The sequence below is a fragment of the Hippoglossus hippoglossus genome, chromosome 13 (assembly GCF_009819705.1).
Source record: "Hippoglossus hippoglossus isolate fHipHip1 chromosome 13, fHipHip1.pri, whole genome shotgun sequence".
Lineage (NCBI taxonomy): Eukaryota > Metazoa > Chordata > Actinopteri > Pleuronectiformes > Pleuronectidae > Hippoglossus > Hippoglossus hippoglossus.
The window spans coordinates 21,996,488-22,016,534 of NC_047163.1; the positions used below are offsets into that span (position 1 = coordinate 21,996,488).

The 20,047-nt window shown below is 42.1% G+C and overlaps 1 protein-coding gene across 13 annotated transcripts in view; it reads right to left on the reverse strand.

The window, feature by feature from the left end:
- The window catches only part of gramd1bb (GRAM domain containing 1Bb), a 119,725-nt gene that overhangs the window by 50,423 nt on the left and 49,255 nt on the right, over window positions 1-20,047 (reverse strand). For 11 of the 13 annotated variants that reach the window (XM_034605465.1, XM_034605467.1, XM_034605464.1 and 8 more), the window contains one exon: window positions 19,910-19,936. In XM_034605465.1, the coding sequence (XP_034461356.1) occupies window positions 19,910-19,936 (27 nt within the window). Of the gene's footprint in view, window positions 1-8,047; window positions 8,092-15,089; window positions 15,472-19,909; window positions 19,937-20,047 lie in introns of those variants that run through there. The other 2 variants (XM_034605475.1, XM_034605476.1) reach the window with 2 other exon arrangements.

A 20,047-nucleotide genomic window follows, 5' to 3' on the forward strand; every position in this document is an offset into this window, starting at 1 on the left:
ACATTAAGGCGTCTAATAGAGGTGAACTGAGAATTTTATGGGAAAAAAACACAAAACAATACCTGCAGCCATGACGCACCTTAACAGTGTCACCTTATACATGACTGGAAACATGCAGGAAGGCCATAGAGTTCCGTTAAAGTGTCAATGCATGCATGTTTAAATTTTGTCAATACTGTATTACTTTATTTAATTAATGTATCAAAGCAGACAGGATGGGTCATACAATGTTTGATTTTTCAAGTACCTTGGTGATATCTGTCAAAATTCCATTCATAATCTATACCACTTAATCGAAGAGGGTTGTGGGGGAAGTGGCTGGAGCCAATCGCACCTGACAATACTCGAGAGGCAGGGTACACAGGTACCAGACAAGTCGCAGCGTATCACAGGGCCAACAAACTGAGATAAACAACTATGCTCACTTTAATTTCATATGGGCAAATTTAGAGTCTCTGATTAATCTAAAATGCATGTTTTTAGAATGTGGGAGGAGACAGGGGTACCCAGAAAAAACCCACGCAGGCACGGGAAGAACATGCAAACAGTTGGCAGACATAACAACTGCACCACAGTGCTGCCCTCTGTCAAAAATAGTGACTGAAAATTTGGTATTTTACACCCAAATGCAAAAGTGAAATGTCTCTCATACTAAGACCTCAACAAGTCTGTCCTAATTCATTTATTATTTCCTACATCTGTCTTTCTTCTCTCTGTGTGTGCTGGTGGTTTGTCTCTCTGTGCTTTGTTTAGCCTGATGAGGTTGACGCGGTAAACACAGTGGTGCTGAACGGACAGCTCCTCCACAGAAGAGTCAGACAGTCAGTGAGACGTTTCCTCTCACTGACGCCACCTGCTGACCACACCAGGGTCAGGACTGCTGCCATTTTGACATAGTGCTAAAAGGTGTTCCCACTGATATCAGGCAAAAAAAGAGAGAGAGAAAGAAACAAATTTACTCTCAATCAAATCTTTTCCTGAAAACATGCCAAAGAAAACCTGATTCTCTGTTTTTTTTATTTTTATTGTTTACTATAAAAAGGTCAATTAAAAAAATATATATGTCCAAACTCATCATCAAGGGACTTCTATGTATTGATCATTAAGTGACTAAAACAACAGTAATAATTTCAGCATCAGCTTCTTTTTTTAAGAATTCACTGATCCTTAATCTGGTCCAGAGATTTTTCATTTATTTCTGAGAATAGCACTGGCAGATAATCTGGATTAATCCCTCTACACTGCTTTGTGGGATTGGGTGTTGAGCTCGTGGGTGGGGCTGTTCCTCAATCCATAACACTCGGTGGATTACGCTCGTACTGTTTTCCTTCAACATGGATAAACCCCCATGGATTGATCTCCACTTTCTGACCAGAGAGGGGAAAATGGGTGATCACGTGATTTACTGGTTGTTTATTTATTGAATTGACCATGTTGGATAATCTAATGCTCTCAAGACCACAGTGGGAAGAATGCATTAATGCAAACACAGGCATATACAGTGTGCACACATGGATGCGGAGCATTAAAATGGAGCAAAACAGAAGCAAAAATGGGGATAAAATGAGTAAGCGTCTGATCCACTTAAATCTAACTTTCATCAACCTACTAATTCCACAATCGTCTTTCTACTGTCTGTCTGCATGTGGAGCACATATTTGTGAACATGCATGTGTATTGTTAATAGCCTGGGAAAGTCCAAATGAAGAAACAGACAGGCAGTGTGCCTTCAGTCTGTGGTTCAACATGTCTTCTTCTACGTCCTTGGATAAACTACAGCAGTGGTCGGCAACTCGGTCAAAATCGTAGCAAGATTGTTATAAGAGTTTTTATTTCATCATATCGGACTGACACACAGACAAAGACAAACAGCACAGGTGCTGATCTCTGTCATGGCAACATGATTCACTCCCTGTTTGGCAATTACTATTCAAACTAAAAGCAAAATATTTGTTTTCTTTTGTTTTAGTTTTTTTATATCAAACTAAATTACAAAGCAGTCATTTTGAAAAGTTGTGAACTGGGGTTTGAAGATTGTTCCGATTGCTTAACAGACCTCTGAAATAGCCAACATGCAATGTAAGTAAAAATATCAGCAGTTAGGTAAATCAATCAAATTTCTATAAGCCACACACGTGAAATGTAATAAGGCAAATTCAGTTTCATTTTATGAAAAATGAAATCCTCATTTCAAATAAATCAGGATGGATGAACACAAAGTTTTCTAACTTCACTCTGCACCATGGACTGTTTATAAAAAGCTCTGCACACAACGTCCATCATGCAAACAATAAAAAGTGACAGTATATTGTTGAATCGTTTGACGAGGACTCACTAATGTCAAGGAATAATTCTGAAGTAGCCATAGAGCATTAACACAGGCTACACAAACAGAAGATTACTAACAGACAGGTTTAGAACTGACACTGCACTACTTTAATTAAATACAAAAAGGAAGAATTGCAAGTAGCCTACAAGGTGTTTTTCAATCAGAAGGAGGTGCGGATTAGCTAGATGGAGTCATAGTACAAGCTTACATGACTGATTCATTGTCACATGGCGAAAGATAAGCCAGGAAACGTCTCAAATGAAAACATTGTAAAAGTCTTAATAGATGCAAAGAGGGGACAGCGATGCACAACAGAAACTCAGCTCAGTAGGAGGGAATCTAATGTTAGGCAGAAAACACACCGGGAGGGAGAGTGAAAGAATCATGGCAGTGATGATGAATGACACGTGATTGATAACGAAAAAACAAACAAACGCTGCGATATCATGTTCAATATCAGGTCCACCCCAAAAAAGCGTTGAAGTAAGATGCAGATGGGGCCTGCCACGTGTGTCGTGAATAAAAGAACAAAGTCAAGCACGTGCTGACATTAAAGCACTCACTTAAAAAAAGGAAAGCCCATTTCCTGTTTCTGCTGCAGCAAGCAGGATGAAAATAGACCCAAGTTTCTCCTCAAACACACATATGCCCATAATTACAAAACAAAGCAGAACAAGGGGGAGGAGGAGAAGAGAGGGAGAGAGAGGTGGTAGAGGAAAATGGAGTTTGGGATTACCTCTATTAACCTGAACAGTAGGTTTAGGTTTGTGAGACAACGATCACCTACACCTGAGTAGCGTAAAGAATCTGATTTATTGCCAGGTAGCCTTTCAGCATAGGGAATTTGCTTTGGTGTTAAGCAGAAAAATGGGGGGAAAGATAATGCTTATTATGCAGCATGTACTGTAGTTCGAGGAGAAATATTAAGACGGAAACCTAAAGTACAAGAGCAGTAAGTGAAAAGCAATAACATACAATTAAATATATATAAAATGCAAACAGTAACAACCAGTGTCTTCCACAATCAGTAGCAATTATAAACCCCAGTAAATTGCAGGAAATCTGATTTTTAGCTGGATAGAAAATATTTATGTGATGAAAATGGTTTCAGGAAAGAAAAGGCCAGATTGGAGCATCCCATACTATAAACCAAAGCTTTGTATTAAAGCTACATTTGTGGCCATTTACGAAAGGCTCTTCTCACAAAATATTGAGCCCTGAAACTGGCAAAATGTAGTAATGTCAGATTAGTCAAAAATGTAACTGTGGGCATGGAGATGGCTCAGAGAGCACCTCCACCTGCACCAGAGGATAACTCTGTAAGGGCTGATGGCTGATTGATCCTCTGGTTCAAAAGGCAGCAGCAGTGCTGCCAGAGAGAGACACAGAGACCCGGGGACACACAGACACACACGGAGGACTGGAGAGGACACAGAGACCCGGGGACACAGAGACACACACGGAGGACTGGAGAGGACACAGAGACCCGGGGACACACAGACACACACGGAGGACTGGAGAGGACACAGAGACCCGGGGACACAGAGACACACACGGAGGACTGGAGAGGACACAGAGACCCGGGGACACAGAGACACACACGTAGGACTGGAGAGGACACAGAGACCCGGGGACACAGAGACACACACGGAGGACTGGAGAGGACACAGAGACCCGGGGACACAGAGACACACACGGAGGACTGGAGAGGACACAGAGACCCGGGGACACAGAGACACACAGGGAGGACTGGCGAGGACACAGACACAGAGCTGAGCTGAGCCGAGCCGAGAAACCTGTAAAGGTTATGTGTCAGACAACTTAAGTTGAGTTGTGTGAATTTATGTTTGCTCACGTGTGTGGTGAAGGAAATAAAATGCTGAAGAGTGAATGGTTCGTCTCTGGTTGTTGTGGGGAGACCCCGGTGGCATTTGTCATATAGTAAAATAAAGAAAATTGAGTGTAAAAGAATAAAAAGCTTGATGCAGTGGTTAAACCTCCAATCGGTTTCTCTACACTATACTACACCATGACACACTAAAGATTCATTGACTATATTGACTAGCAGTAGCTGTATGACTTGAAGCTAGAGGGCAACATTTATTAGGCTGTTAATTGACTAGTATTTTAAAAGTCAGGAGGTGGGAAACGTTCATTTGACACCAGAAATCCTGACATAATAAATGTCATTAGTTTAAATTTGTTAGTTTAAAAACAAGGCTCTGCTCTAATGAGAATCCATTAATTATAATGTTTGCATTGGTGTCACATCAGTAGTGATAAATTCTCTCTTAATGCATAATAATACTTCAATTATCAGCATATCTCTATTGGCTACCAGCGAAAAAGGCACAAGATCTCTTTGCCTAAAGTGGAGCAGTAACTATCATCAGTGACCTCGAGCTCCTCAAATACACAGCAGCTCTGTACAGAAAAATGATGTCATGACACAGATAGATAAGGTTACGCTGATCTCTCCAGATCTAGTCCACATCCACGAGTGTGTGTTATACACTTTAGCTGCTGCTGTATCACTGCACCGCTGACACCGCTGTGTGTAAGGGTCAGAAATGTCAAAGAGTTTTGCACTCATTGACATGAACCTTTTTAAAAATCCCTCCACCTATTAGCGGTTTCTTTATGAAAGTTCATAAAAGAAAATGTAGCAAAAAATGGATCAATACCTGTCCATGTGAGTGACGATGGTTCAGACGTTGTGATAGTTTGCATATGCTGCTTAATTTATGGAAGACTGCCACTAAAAAGTAGAATGAGGATTTCCAGACCCATGTTTTAGTCATTGGCTATTATTACCTAAAAAACTTTCAATGATAGTGACATTGACCCCCATTATTTTGAATTGCTACAGTTCATAGGCTGTATATAAAGATCACACATCCCCACTTCCTCTCACTATCCAGAAACAAAGCTAAGATATCCTCTAGATGGGATAGGGAGGGGATTGAGGAGCGGCAGCGAGGTCCCTTCAATAGACACGAGTCAGTCTCAGCTGTCAGCCATGATGTTTAACCTCATTTTTATAACACCAAATAACTCCTTTAAAGCCAACTAACTGAAAGAATAAGCACTTCATACCTAAGTGAGATAATATATTATTTTATTTGACAATTTATTTGAAGTGTACTCTGACCTTTTAGTTTGGCCCATGTCCCATTAGATAACTAGGGGGAGGGGGATTATGATTTGTACTGCAGCCAGCCACCAAGCAGCAACCGAGACGCTTTGGCTTCACTTTTGGGGAGCAGTCAGGTCGTCCATCTTAACAAACAGTCTATGATTCTAACCCATTAATGTCCACAGTGGAATTTGATTGTTTCCATTATAAAGTATTATCTGAAATATGCACAAATCCAATTAAGATTTTAAGTTGGATAAACTATGATTTTACAGCATGTTTTCCTGAGCATCTTTTTGTCACGGTCATGTGATTTGTCATGATCGCATGTTCAACAGCATAAATTTCTCCCTCAAATATAATTGTGAGCCATTAATGAGCTAATTACGTAACTGCACATTGGCAACTCAGTCATCACACAGTTATAAAATAGCTCCACGAGACCGTAGGACACTGTGACTAGGGAGACATCATGGTCAGATGTGCTGTCGCTCAGGGGCTTGTTCGCTGTTTGTAACGCTTGAACACAAATCTCTGCAGGTGAAACAATAACCCCATCTGTGTCCTCACGCTGTATCCTCCGAGGAGACTTTGTTCAACCTTTATTCAAACAGGAGAGTTTCTTAAAAACACATGCAGCGACTGCAGGGATGATGCTGTCTAAAAGGTGTCCATGTTCATAAGCTTTATAACTCATCTCCTCAGTGAGATTTTCAGCGTCTCTGAACTGCATACAGCAAAGGCTTGAAGGTGGAGTGAGGAAAGCTACTTTTATGTTAAAAGGAGTCTGGCTGCAGAGAGCAGTCATGAGAGAAGGCAGTGGGTGGAGAGATATTGACTGACCCCTCCCAGGAAAAAACGTCCATCTAGTCACTCAGGGCTGTTGCCACAGAGACGACCCTGCCATCATCAGAGCTGAGAGCGGTCCAGCCTGCTGCTTCAGGGCCACATGTGAACCTTGCCTGCTGTTTTGAGTCAGACATACAGATGCAGCCTGGGAAACATGATGCTAAGCCCCACACGCACACGCACACGCACACACACACACAGATTTTTTTTCATTTGCATACCAGTGGTTGGGTTGCTATGCCATTACCACACGTACAAGGCCTTCAAGGACGGCTCTCGAGTTATTTTAAGCCTCACAAATGATCCACGTCACTCATAGTGACAAAGCAACAATCACCCAGCAAGGCCTGAGACTTACAAATGGAATCTGCAAAGCTAATGTCATGAATGAGGACCCGCTGCTTTTCCCCCCCACATACAGCGACCACGTTGTATTGAACCAGAAACCTTGGATAACATCAACAAGGTCAAATATTACAGAGGAGGAGATCGTCCTCTGGTGTCCCCAAGACATCAAATTCTGTCTTATGTAACTCATCATCAGTCCAACAGGTTGTGTGCAGGTTTGTGATAAACCTGGAACTAACAGTATGGACATGCACATCTGAACCAGAGCCAGCATATTTGGATTTTTGTGGGTGATGTGGTGATTTTTTTAAAATTCTCAATGATTCCTAAGATGTCATGATCAAACCCTTTTGACAAAATGTTTTATATCTTACAGTTTAATCATAAACAGTTATTGTAAATAACTATGAAGAAAGGAAACACAAACACAAAAAAATATATATAAAACTTGAATTATGAAAATGTAAATGTAAACTCATATGTACTCATCTTTTCTGCATGGTTCATTCTGTAAATTAAAAGTTTTCATATAGGTGTATATGTCTGTGACAGGTTCATATCGGCTGATTTTTATCAGCAAATCGATAAATCGGTAAACCTTCAAATCTGTGTAGCAATGGTAGAAAATTACAAATACACAAATTACACGTTGGTGTCTAGAAATTCAACTACTGTAAATTATGTCACTAATCTGTTTCTGTATTTTACAGTATTAATTGGATTAGACTACAACTTACATAAATCCCATAAAGTCACCATAAGACAAATAAAGAAGCCGAGATGTCTGACATCTTGTCCTGAGTATGTGTCAAGCAAAACATTGGCAACAGTTTTACTTTCTGTTATTCTCAAAGCTCCTCCTGAGCCACAGATAACAAATGTTCTCAAAGGACAAGTAAAACTTCACAGTCTTAACGTTACAGCAAAGTTACTTATATTTAAGACTATACAGATTAGAGCTAAAATGACTGTAATGTCTCATAAGCTGCGGTGCTCCTGCAGAGGACCAATGCTGACAGTGTATCAGTAAATTACGCTACAGCAGTTCGGTTCCTTGATCTCACAGGCAGTGAAATTTGAGGACCAGAACAAGTGGAGGGGAGCTATAGGTGCACTTGTGGGATGTATAATACAGCACGGCATAGTGGAACAGCTGCCTCTGAGACATAATGCATCACCTGCATGGCTTTTTATGTCTGTCTAATGATAACTAGGAAGTTATATGGTCTATGAGAAGTACAAGCGGAGGATGGAGGATGGTACAATGTGCCACAACCTATTATTTATCTTTGCTTTGATGACATGAAGCACATCTGAGCTGCCATATAGTAACATCAGCACAGCTCATGTGTGGAGTGTCTTTTGGTGGATGAGTTATTTCCTACCTTTGAGGTTTCCATATCAGTTTCTTCCACTTCTTTTGCTTGGCCTATCGGTGAAGGTAGAGAAGAGTACATGAGAGGTTTGGGTAGAATCTCGGCTTTATTTTTCATGAAGTGATTGCCCTGATGACAGCTGATTATCACTAATATGCACGAGAACTGAGGCATGTCTGGCTATGAGAAATCTCGTCAAAAAAAAGAAAAACAGAAAAACAAGGAAAAAAGATTATCGTAATATAAATAATTATATAATAGTTGTAGTCTCTGCGATCGCTGGTCCTCACAAAAGGTCAGAAGCTTTTATTTTGTCTGTCATGATGCTGGTTCAGATTATATTTGCCTACTTTGCGTTAAAGAGCAACACTATTGGTCATCTCTGCATGGTTATTAGTTGTTAATATATTCTGATATTTGCTGTTTGTATTTATTCCAATCCAAATAATTCTTGTTTGAGAGCAACATTTATGACAAAATTACAATTACGCTTGCATTTGCATGTTTGTGTGTGCATGTATGAAGCAAAGCAGTCCTTTGCCTGAGTCGCTGCCGCTGCCAGTGACTCAATACACAGCGCCCACATGCACCATGAATCACTGTGATCACAGGCCCTCAACCACTCCCCCATCTATTCAATCAATTCATTTTTTTCCCTGTGGCACCTGATAATACATTTCCCTCTCCAGTCAGAGCAATTTCTTCCCATTCCTTTACTCCCCTCACTCTCTCAGGCCCTGTGCAGCACCTTCTTCAGATCTTATGCCTGTATCAAGTTTAATCACTCGGAGAAGCTGACGGACTGAGGTGTTTCCCGTTGACACTAAAGGAAATAAATGTATAAAAGGGTAAATGCCGCTGCATGTTGCCGCCAGAAGGAGGAAAAATAAATGCACGGTGTCTTCGTTATTCATGATGAGAAGCTAGAAAACTGATGTGTAGCATTGACCCTGGACACACTGCTCTATCACAAGTGTAAGATGCAGAAGAACAGAGAAAGCCCTTAGTAAGAATAATCTGCGGCCCCTGCAGAGCAGCTAGAGGCAAAATCAATCATGTCTGAGATGGAAGGAGGTAAGTTAGAGGAGACAGATTGTAGATTACAACTCTTTATTTATGAAACCTGAATACAACCCACTCCAATTAAAGGATTTGTTAGAGATAGGCAAGCTGGTGCTGAGAATTGCCTTTCAATTGGGTTCAGTGTTAATTCTCAACAGCTCTGCATAGCGACACCCCTGCAGTGTTCAGCATAAAACAATGATGCCAATCATTTTTTTACGTGACGGATGGATCTGCACCTACAACATATTCAAGGTTCATCCCTGTAGACATGCATCTGGATGAGAGTACTTATTTGCAGAAAAAGTAACTGCATTAACTGTTGGCTTGCTGGGGCAGAACTGCAGACGTTTAGTGTGATCAGCGGGATTGATTTGCTGATGAACATATGTGAATTACAGAAGACGCCCTGTGATTAGTCAGCAGTGGAGGACTGCTGAATGCAGACACTTGGCCAGACAGGTGGATGCAGTATGGGCTGATGTGAAAAACCGAATAAGACATTTTAGCTGCCTCGCCTTCGTACTAATACTGTTAATGCTCCAAATTACCGAATTGAATGGATCTTTATCTCCCAGACCTCAAATTCCAAGTGAAACTAATACTCCAATAATAAGATGGCACCAGTGTTTGAGGAGCTCGAGGTAGTGCAAGATTGCGCTATAAGGGCCTGATCTACTAAAGGTTTGCACGTGTAAAAACGTGTGCAAACTTGATTTCGCTCGCAAAAAAACATGCAAGCTGATCTACCAACGGTGCGCACAGAGGATTGAGTGCAGAATCACACACGCTGTCTATTTTGAACGATTGCATTAATAATATAGAATACCGGGCGTTTCTATCCGAGTGCGCAAAATATTGGGAGGAGTAGATGCAAATACTTTAGTTTAGCACACGCATTGTGATTTACAAAGCCTGAAAGTAATTGCGGGGATTGTGACTGCATCTATATTTAATACATTTGAAAGGTAGGTGCTAATAGGCACAGTGTATCTCACAGATGGCTGCAGCTAAACAATACTGAGCATTCACAGCCACTAAAGAACAGAAAATTTACCTCAAACCTAAAGAAAAATGAGTATTGACGTTCATTATGTCTTCCTATTTCCCTCTTGGTGGTGGTCCTGCAGTCCCACCCTCTGCAGGACACCATCACAGCACTGGGCAGCTCCTTCAGCAACAGACTGATCCACCCTAAGTGTCTGAAGGAGAGGTATCGCAGGTCGTTCCTTCCTGCATCAGTAAGACTTTACAACCAGCTCTGCTCCAAGTAAAACTACATGCACCACCACTATGGACTGTCACTTAACACTTCTCAACTGTGCAATATTCACTGTACTATACTCATTAGTAAAAGATTTCTGTGCAATATAAACCATTATGTGCAATCCATTTACTGTACATATTCTGACACATAATATATTTCTTTACACTTTACACTGTCTAATCACATTCACATTTATATATTTTTTTCTATATATTGTTGTATATTTCTATTTCTTTATATTCCTTCACACAAGTACTGCATGCTACTTATGTGATGTCTTCTGCTGCTGTAACATTGCAAATTTCCCCATTGCGGGACTAATAAAGGACTTCATATCTTATCTTATCTTTTAGCCAACATTTTCTTTTTCGCAAGTTACGCTTGTCTCCAGTGCGTTCATCACCTCCGGTGCGCTCTCCTCCCTCTCCATTCCCCGGCTGCTCCGTAATGGGGCCGCTTGTATTGAGAGACCTCACCAATGCCTGTAGCCCATCTTCGATCCCTCTTGCCAGGGCACTGATGGCCACCGTCAGACCAGATACAATGGCCTGAGTGTGGCGCCTGAGCGCTCGTGCCACAGACAGTGAACTGCACCTGCTGCTCAATATTGGTCAGAGGCATCTCGTCCACCGGCCACCCACCTGTTTTATTTGCCGAGGTTTTATTATGAGCTTTTAAAAATTTTGTTCTTCTTCTTATGTCCTGCCATCTTCTTTTAATTTAAATCGGTTGTTCTTTTTGTTTTACCCATAGCATTTACTTTCTCACAGATACCATATTGTGTTATATTAAAATGTCTCTGTTGTAGCTCAACAACATTTTTGTTTGCCTCTTCCACTAACACCTCCAATTCCATGGCATTCAATTTCGCTTGAGGTGGAAACCAGTGACGCACGCAAAACACTAATTTAAATACAACTGCCTCTACCATGTTTGCACCTGTTATCATTCACGCTACTATGTTTAGTAGATCACCCTCAAAACGCCCACCAACCAAACCTGCATCTGTTATAATGCAGACACAATTTAGCGCTCTTTATTTGGGATCTTAGATCAGGCCCTAAGAGTGCGTTCATTTTACAGCACTGTTTTACTGCGCCTGGGATGCAAAAGCACGTAAAGATGGGGGCTGTAGTCATATGTTTATGCAATGAGTTGAAATCATTAGCTGCCTCTCAAATCAGCAGCCGCATCCTGCAGAGGACCCGGTCTACGCAGCCGTCGTCTGCTGCATCCTCCAACGGCTGCGTGTACAGCGTCGGCCTAACTAAAATGAGACGGTCTGGTACTGGATGGCTGTGGTCCTTGATGACGTTGTGTGCCTCTCGCAGACACTGCTGGTGGTAAATGTCCTGGATGGTTGGGAGAATGTTTCTAGTGATGTATTGTGCCGTCTCTACCACTCTCTGCATTGATTTGTGGCTGTGAGCGGAACAGTTTCCATACTAGACTGTGATGCAGCCCGTCAGCAAGCTCTCTATGGTGCAGTGGTAGAGGTTTGTGTGGATGCTGGCCTCCATGCCAAATTTCCTCAGTCTCCTCGGAAAAAAGAGCTTCTGACGAGCTTTCTTGACCGTGGTGTCTGTTTGAAGTGTCCAGGAAAGGTCCTCAGTGACATGCACACCCAGGGACATGAAGCTGCTGTCTCGATGTGGATGGGGGGGTGTCCACCTCCCTGCTGTATCTGTAATCCACGATCATCTGCTTCGTTTTGCTGACATTGAGAGAGGTTGTTTGCCTTGCACCAGCTCGTCAGTGACGTCACCTCCTCTCTGTAAATCTTGTCATTGTTTGTGATGAAGCCCAGGATGGTTGTGTCGTCTGCAAACTTAATGATGTGTTGGAGCTGTGCTTGGCTGTGCAGTCGTGGGGGAAGAGGGAATACAGGATGGGGCTGAGCACTCAGCCCTGAGGTGCGCCCCTCTTTAGTATCAGCTGGGAGGAGATGTGACTGCCAATTCCCACCACCTGGGGCCTGCCTGTCAGGAAGTCATATATCCAGCTGCAGATGGAGGTCTCCAGGCCAAGAACAATGAGCTCCGTGACGAGTTTTGAGGGAATAATGGTGTTGAAAGACGAGCTGTAATCAACAAAGAGCATTCTCAGAGATGTTTTCCCTTTGTTTAGGTGGGTGAGCGTTGTGTTGGTTGCCAAGGCGATGGCATCGTCTGTGGACCTGTTCGGTCTGTAGGCAAAAGAAGATGGTCCAAGGTGTCCGGAAGGGAGGATTAGATGTGGGTTTTGACTAGTCACTAGTAGCATTTCATGATGACTGATGTCAGTGCAACAGGGCGGTAGTCATTTAAGCAGGAGGCCACTGGTTTCTTGGGAACTGGAAAAATTATAGATGCCTTGAGGGTGGGGACCAAGGACTGACTCAGGAAGAGGTTGAAGGTGTTGGTGAAAACCTCTGCCAGTTGAACAGCGCACACCCTGAGTGCACGACCTGGGTTTTTCTTTGCAGGGGTTTCTTTGACCGCTTTGAAGGACCGTCTTACGTCGGTAGCTACTGGGGTCGATGTGGCAGCCTCCCCATCCACACATTGGCGTGTGGCAGGAACTGGGTTGAGCCGTGCGTAGAAGGTGTTGAGCTTGTCCCGGAGTGATGCAGTGGACTGAACTATGTCCCTGGTCCTCCCTTTGTCATCTGTGATGCAGCGTAATCCAGACCACATGCGCCTGTTGCAGAGCTGCGGGAGTTGGACTCCACTCTGTCCCTGTAGTCCCTTTTGGCATCCCTGATGGACTTGCGTAGGTTGTAACTGGCTGCTTTGTAGGCTACAGGGTCTCCTGATTTCAAGGTGCAGACGGTAGTTTTTGAGACAACATACTTATGTTACCCATGACAGAGTCTGTGTATTCACTGATATTTCCACCAGCTGCATCCTCAAACATCTGCCAGTCAGTTGTCTCAAAGTAGTGCTGCAGTCTCATCAGTCTCAGTGTTCCATTTGTGGATGACCCTGGAAACCTTTTTCCCTGTTTAAGTTTCTGTTTATATGCGAGCAGCAGCAGGATGGAGCAGTGATCTACTTTGCCAAAATACAGGGCGGGGGAGGGGTTTATAAAAGTCTCTGATTGGGGTGTAGCAGCAGTCCAATGTTGTTCCCTGGTGGGGAAGGCGATGTGCTGATAGTATTTAGATTTGGCCACTAAATTGAGACACAGCTATTGTGTTTTATATTTTCATTAAATTATATGGGTGAATATCAGTGGCTCCAGAAGCTAATTTAGTTGGTCCAAATCGATATTAGTTTTTTATTACTGTTTTGTTGTAGCAACAGGCAGAAACAGCACAATATTCTTGATGAATTGTGAGAACATGAACACATTTTTCTTTTAAAATGACGGCACACTCAATGACAACAGCCAGCATTTTTGGTGCAATATGCATCAATATCAGTACAGATCAATATTTGCGATAATGAATACATTGACCGCCTCTCTTCTCCAGCTTTTTTGCAGCAAGGGTTGTCACAGCATGATGATAGTGCAAACAAAATGTTTAACAAAATCATTGTTTGGTGAATTTAAAGAGCTGTCATATAAAGAAATCTTACTGAATCTCATTATATAAATATATATGAAGATGTCTGTATGTTCCCTTCTTAAGATCCTCAATGACCATCATTCCAAATTAATGGCTGAAGAGATACTGTTGTGGAGGTGACACAGTGATACCTGCCAGCTGTATTTATGGCAGAGAGTTAACCTGAAGCAATCTGCCCAAGACTGCCCTGTGTCCCCATCGACAGGCACAGTAAATCTAACCAAATTGCCCTTAACAGACCTGGGGAGCAGAGATCACAGTGTAGATTTAGGAGGCCCAGAAGGCAGACGGATAATTATTTCTACACACATTTGTGTGTGTGTGAGGTGTATTGCAGTAATACTGATATATAGTAATTTATTTTAGGATTTAAAGATCCACTGTGAATGATTTATGGTGATCGATTGGCAGAATTGAAATATAAAATCCTTAATTTATTTCATTAGTTTATTATCACCTTAAACTAAGAATTGTACAATTGTATATTCATTGCCTTAGAAGGAGCCCTTTATATCTACATGAGGAGTCTTTCACTGAATCCACTACAGTAGCCCAGAAAGGCCAAATAAGCAGCTCTTTTTTTACGTTACATGTTGAAGGGTTACCTGAAGGCCACCGCGGGTTCTCCTTCCCGCTTGGCAGTGGAGGTTGAAGGGAGGTATTCAGCTGGTTGCAATCTGAACTCTCACCACTAGATGCCACTAAATCTTACACCCTGAATCTTTAAATCTTGAAATACTTAAATCCTTCAATCAATTTAATAAAAAATTTTAAAATAAGTTTATTGACATTAAAAAGCCTACTGTGGACAGTAAGGGAGAAAAATCTGTTTTCCCCAAAAGGGTCAAAACAGGAAAGGGTACAGCTGCAGAACACTGCCGGGGTCGTCATTTGATGTGGTCAGTAGAAACATCATTAGCACTGCCAGTAACCAGTAGTCTGGTGTGTAATCGTGCTAGCACATGTTGTAGTAAAAAGATAATCTAGGATGCAAGACTGTCATTGGGTCTTTAACTTGTAAATACAGGTTACGGATAAAATAAGATTTGTTATTTCATGCACCCCTTCCTGTCTGCATGACAGCTAATTTGTTTACTCACCAAACTCGAGGTGACAAGATGAGAAGGTACCACAGCTAAAGGAAAGTAAAGAGAAGGGAAATCAGACCTGACCTTATGTTTGTGCATGGTGAACAGGTAGACACCATCCTGGCCTCTCTTCTGGCTCTCATGGCCTCTCTTCAATCACTGTCCCGCCGTTTCGTTGTCAGATTCTCACTTGTCCGGCATCGTTTGTCATCAGCTCCAAGCCACAAAAAAATCCCCCTGGTCCTTCTCCTTCATACAGCACACTCAAATTCAGTCAGGAAAAATAATATCACCCCCTCAGACAGTGAAAGTTGCAAAGAAAGGTGATAAAGACAACAGTTGTCATCTGTAATGCCTTTTCAAGGCTGTAAGGACGTCCACAGTTTTATCTACGATTCCTCACTGACATTGTTAACCAGTATGTCCCCTCCCTGTATTTTAAAAACGCAGCGAGATTCAGTTTTCTGTCCAGGAAGGTTTGTAGCCTTGCTTCCTATCGAATCACCTCACATCAGCATCACTGAGCCATGCATGAGCAGTTGTATGAGGGAGGATGGGTCAAGGATGTGAGCGCTCTGATTGGCTGGTCGACCATGGTGTGTGTGTGGGAAGGTCCCTTTGGTAGGCTCCCTGAGAGCGGCTATGCTTGATAAGGGTGGTCCTTCACTTCCTTCCCTGCTCTCCCTTCTTTATCAGCATCCCTTCCCTTGCTCTGCTCTCCCTCACTTTCTCCATCTCTCCTCCTCCGTCTCCCCGTCTGCACTACAAAGCCGCAGACATGCATCCGCGCTCCTCGACCAAAGCATCACGTTGCCTTTGTGAGAAGCTACATGAGCGACACGGTGGGTGCACGTACACAAATGCACACAGGAATATGGGGAAATTACGTCATGAAGTCATCGCATCAGGAGAGACATGACTACCCAGGCAAAGTCCATGACCCAGATTCATCACAGTCTTCCTCGTCATAACCACATACTGTTTGCAGCTGGAGCTGGACTGGTGTGTAACTACAGGAAGCATTAGAGAGGAAAAAACCCTGTAGATGAAACCATGTAAGGCAAATAAAGAGAAACTATATATCAGTCAGCTACATAATACATTTAGATGAAGAATGAATTAAGCACCACAGCCACTATGACCAAAACAACTGTGGTTCAATACTGTGCTTTTATAAATAAAATATAATACAAATTATCAGCACAAAGCAAAGATGCATGGATTATGTGAAATTAGAACGATTAAGAGGAAAAGGAATGAAGAAGCAGCCTTTCATTATGCAGTACAGCACTGGAACCGAAGGCTCCATCCACTGCAGCTTTTAAATCCAGATTTATTTATTTCTATTCACAAGTGCCTGTAATTAAACTATTTTACAAAAGCTAAGGTCATTACATCATTGTATTTCATTTATTTGTATTATTTTACTCCTTTTAACTTATTTGGCAAATGTTTATACAGATTTACCTTCTTCTTTTTTTTACCTCTCTATCTGTTTACCTCTTTTATTCTGCTCTTTTTATTCTCTTTTGCTTGGATTTTGAAAATCTGCTCTCTGATTTTAAATTGATTTCTTTCTCTGTGTTGTTTCTAACCTTGAATCTACATCTGTGAATGAAATGTGCCTTGCCATGATTTCAATTGATTAATATGGACCATCAATATCAGTCCCTCACAACATGCTATCTGTTGTGTAATTGTACTTGACTTCTCCTTCCCTTGTTTGAAAGTCACAGGTAACAAGAAACTAGGAGCTTGTCTACTTTCTGAGTATCATTTACTCAATATGTCCGATCCATGCTTTTCTGAGGCCCCTGCACAGAGTAAAGAGAAAGATCAGATTATGCTGACCTAAAATCTCTGGAAGCTAATGTGTCAAACCACAGACGATGATCGATAATCCGGGCAACTGAGAAGGTGCAAGAGCAATGCAGACATTTAGAACAAAAGACAGAAAGTGCGCGGCTCTCTGGAGACTCTACAGCAGCAGAGCTACTGTATTATAACAACCATTATAAGGGCAAGATTTGTTACTGTCACATTATTCAGCTCGGCAGCCATGATTCTGTCAGCCGCAAAACGCATCAGAGCTTCTCCCTGCCTTGCACACACACTGACAGCCACCGACTCAAACCCCTTTTTAAAAGTTTCCAAATGCACTTTCGTACTGCCAACTTAATCCCGGCAGAGGGCTTTTTACATGCATTATTTACAGTTGGCTTTATAAAAAAAACTATATATTGATCTTAGGAAGTTTGTGCAACCCAAGACCTCTTAGGAAACACAGTTACACGGGATACAGAAACAAAACAAGAGATGTGCTCTGATAGAGGCAAGACTGGGATGATTTAACATGATCATATTTGAAGATTAAGTATATATTTATACTTTCATGTAATATCAACAAATGACACTAGGTGTCTTAAACTAAGTTTGCTGAAAGTCGGCAGGTTGCTGCATAGTTCACATTATACAACTTGCTGTCTTGTGATCGGGGTCAAACACGACACAAACTTCACCAGGAGAAACCCCTGATAAAAACACCAGGAGCCGACACATGTACACCAGGAGTCTGACTGATCCGCCTGCTCCTCTGTGTCGGCCTGCTAAAGAATGACAGGCTGGAGGAGGTGAAACTCTTCAATGGACATCAGTTGTAAAGAAAAGACAGCAACTTGGGCTGAGAAAATGAACTGGGCCCAGCCTGAACCCGACAGGCATTCTGGGTTTTGTGTCTGAACCCGGCCCAAGTTTATATAAGCTGTAATGAGTTTGTGTTGCCCTGTCCCTCACATGCATGGTTCTTGCTTGATTTCGTCAATGTGTAGTGTAAAGGGGGCACGTCACCACAACATATACCTTCACCACCTTCACCTCACCTCGCGCTCTGATTGGCTGGAGTTGGCTGGGTTTGTCGCAGACTCTGACTAGATTTCCAGCAGGCTGGAGCTTATTAAGTACTTTCAAATATATACCTCTACCTGCTGTACTACACCATAGTGTCAACAACTTAGATTTTCTAAAATACAAAAAAATGATGTTCTTTTGAGTTGTATTTGTGTTTTTATAGTCGACTTGTATCCAAGACATGTATATGCAGTAAGTGATTATTCCAATTAAAAAAGCTTTGTTAAATGATATAAATAAATGTATATATTTGTTAAATAAATAAAATAACAGCCCATCCTGGAACCTCAGACGCTGGGAATCTCGCCCTAGCACCAGCCTGAGAACCAATGGAGACAGGGCATTTAGTGTGGTCCCCCAACCCTCAGGAACTCCAAGCCGGCGATACCCCACCCCTAACCCACCTGTTCACAGAGCAAGCAAGCATTCCAATTTTTTGTTTATGTTCTTGGTTTGTTTGAATTTTTTGTTTGTTTTCAGTAGCCTTCAGTATTGTGAAAGGTGCTGTATACATTATTATTATAATTATTATCATTACAATTTTTTTACAAACTCATCCATTCCAGTGAAACTAATTTTTCTGACCCTCTGACCTCAGTGAATTGTGTTTTCATTCTGCAACAAAAACTACATTGAATTCAACTCAAAAGGCTAAACTACTGAAATACATCGCACCAAACCAAATATCCCATCTCACACTGCAAGAAAACTATTACAGAGCGAAACTTGTGTATCTAAGAACAACAGAAACAGACTTTACAATAAGTTATTACAGATGACTGTTAGCTAGTTTTACAACAATGGGTGACCTCACAGGAAATGCACACTAAGCCACATAAACCTCATCTTGTGTGTTGGAGTACAGAGACTCCTAGTGGTTCAAACGTGGTTCAGCCTGCTCCTCACCCCACTTGCATGACTAAGCACTCAAAGCATACCAAAGCAGACACACTCACGCATGCACCCACGCACGCACGCACGCACGCACGCACGCAGACCAGAGCGCGCAGAAAAAAATACACCAGAATCACAGTGCCTCGCTCGGCTCAGAAAACGTGCCGGACAAACAGCACAGCTCGTGACCGATATCGCGACAATATGGTAAAAACAACTGAGGTACCACCACAATTCATTTGGGTGAATTCTACTATTTGTCACTCATAAGTACACATGAAGTAAAAACGCACAAATCAACATCCTGTATGTATTACTATTATACTGTAAATTCGACAGTGGACTGGTGTACTGTGCCGATCATAGAGGATATATAAATAAATACAACCAGAAAATTAACAGTTTGAGTTAAAACTCAGACACGATTCCAATGAGACACAAGTAACATGGACTGAAACCTGTAGGACATTTAAAGTATTAAAGCATTTCATATAAGTCAAGCATGGATGACCTGCTTTGTGTTAAATTCCCTGTTCCAACAAATCCTCCTGATGCACCATCATCACCCTTACTCACCTTTTAAACCCCTTTTTCTTCAGCACTGGCACAGCGTCTCTTGTGACAGCGAAACCTTCACACCCTGTAGGATAAACCGTCCGGCCACAGCAGTGTGTGTGTGTGTGTGTGTGTGTGTGTGTGTGTGTGTGTGTGTGTGTGTGTGTGTGTGTGTGTGACCTGCCACCAGCTGGCCAGCTGAAAGACTGAAAGCTCCACAATGGTTTCCAATTCACAAAGCTCTGTTTGTGCCCGATGTTGATTGTCAAATAAAAGCAAACAATGGCATTCCACGGCTTGCAACTGTATTCACTGCTGGCCTCCCCCAAATGTAAAGCGCATTCACACACCTTGGTTGGCGGACAAAGCAAGCAAATCTGTGTCACGTGCACGGTTGGCGGGCTGGGGCAAGTGGGGTGACACCCAGACCAGTATCTCTGCTCCATAAGCCCGCCAAAATACAATGCACACTCACACAACACATGATGCACACTCACAATTCTATAGGTAAAAGCAGAGAGAGTAATGAAGTCAGAAAGCAGACTTACCTGAATTTGTCCGCTGCACTGTCAGACCTGGAAAGAAAAAGACAGGACAGAGGATTCGGTCATGGAATAAGCTGCCAGTCATTTCTGTTTCGATGAATTTCACAATAATAATAATAATAATAATAATAATAATAATAA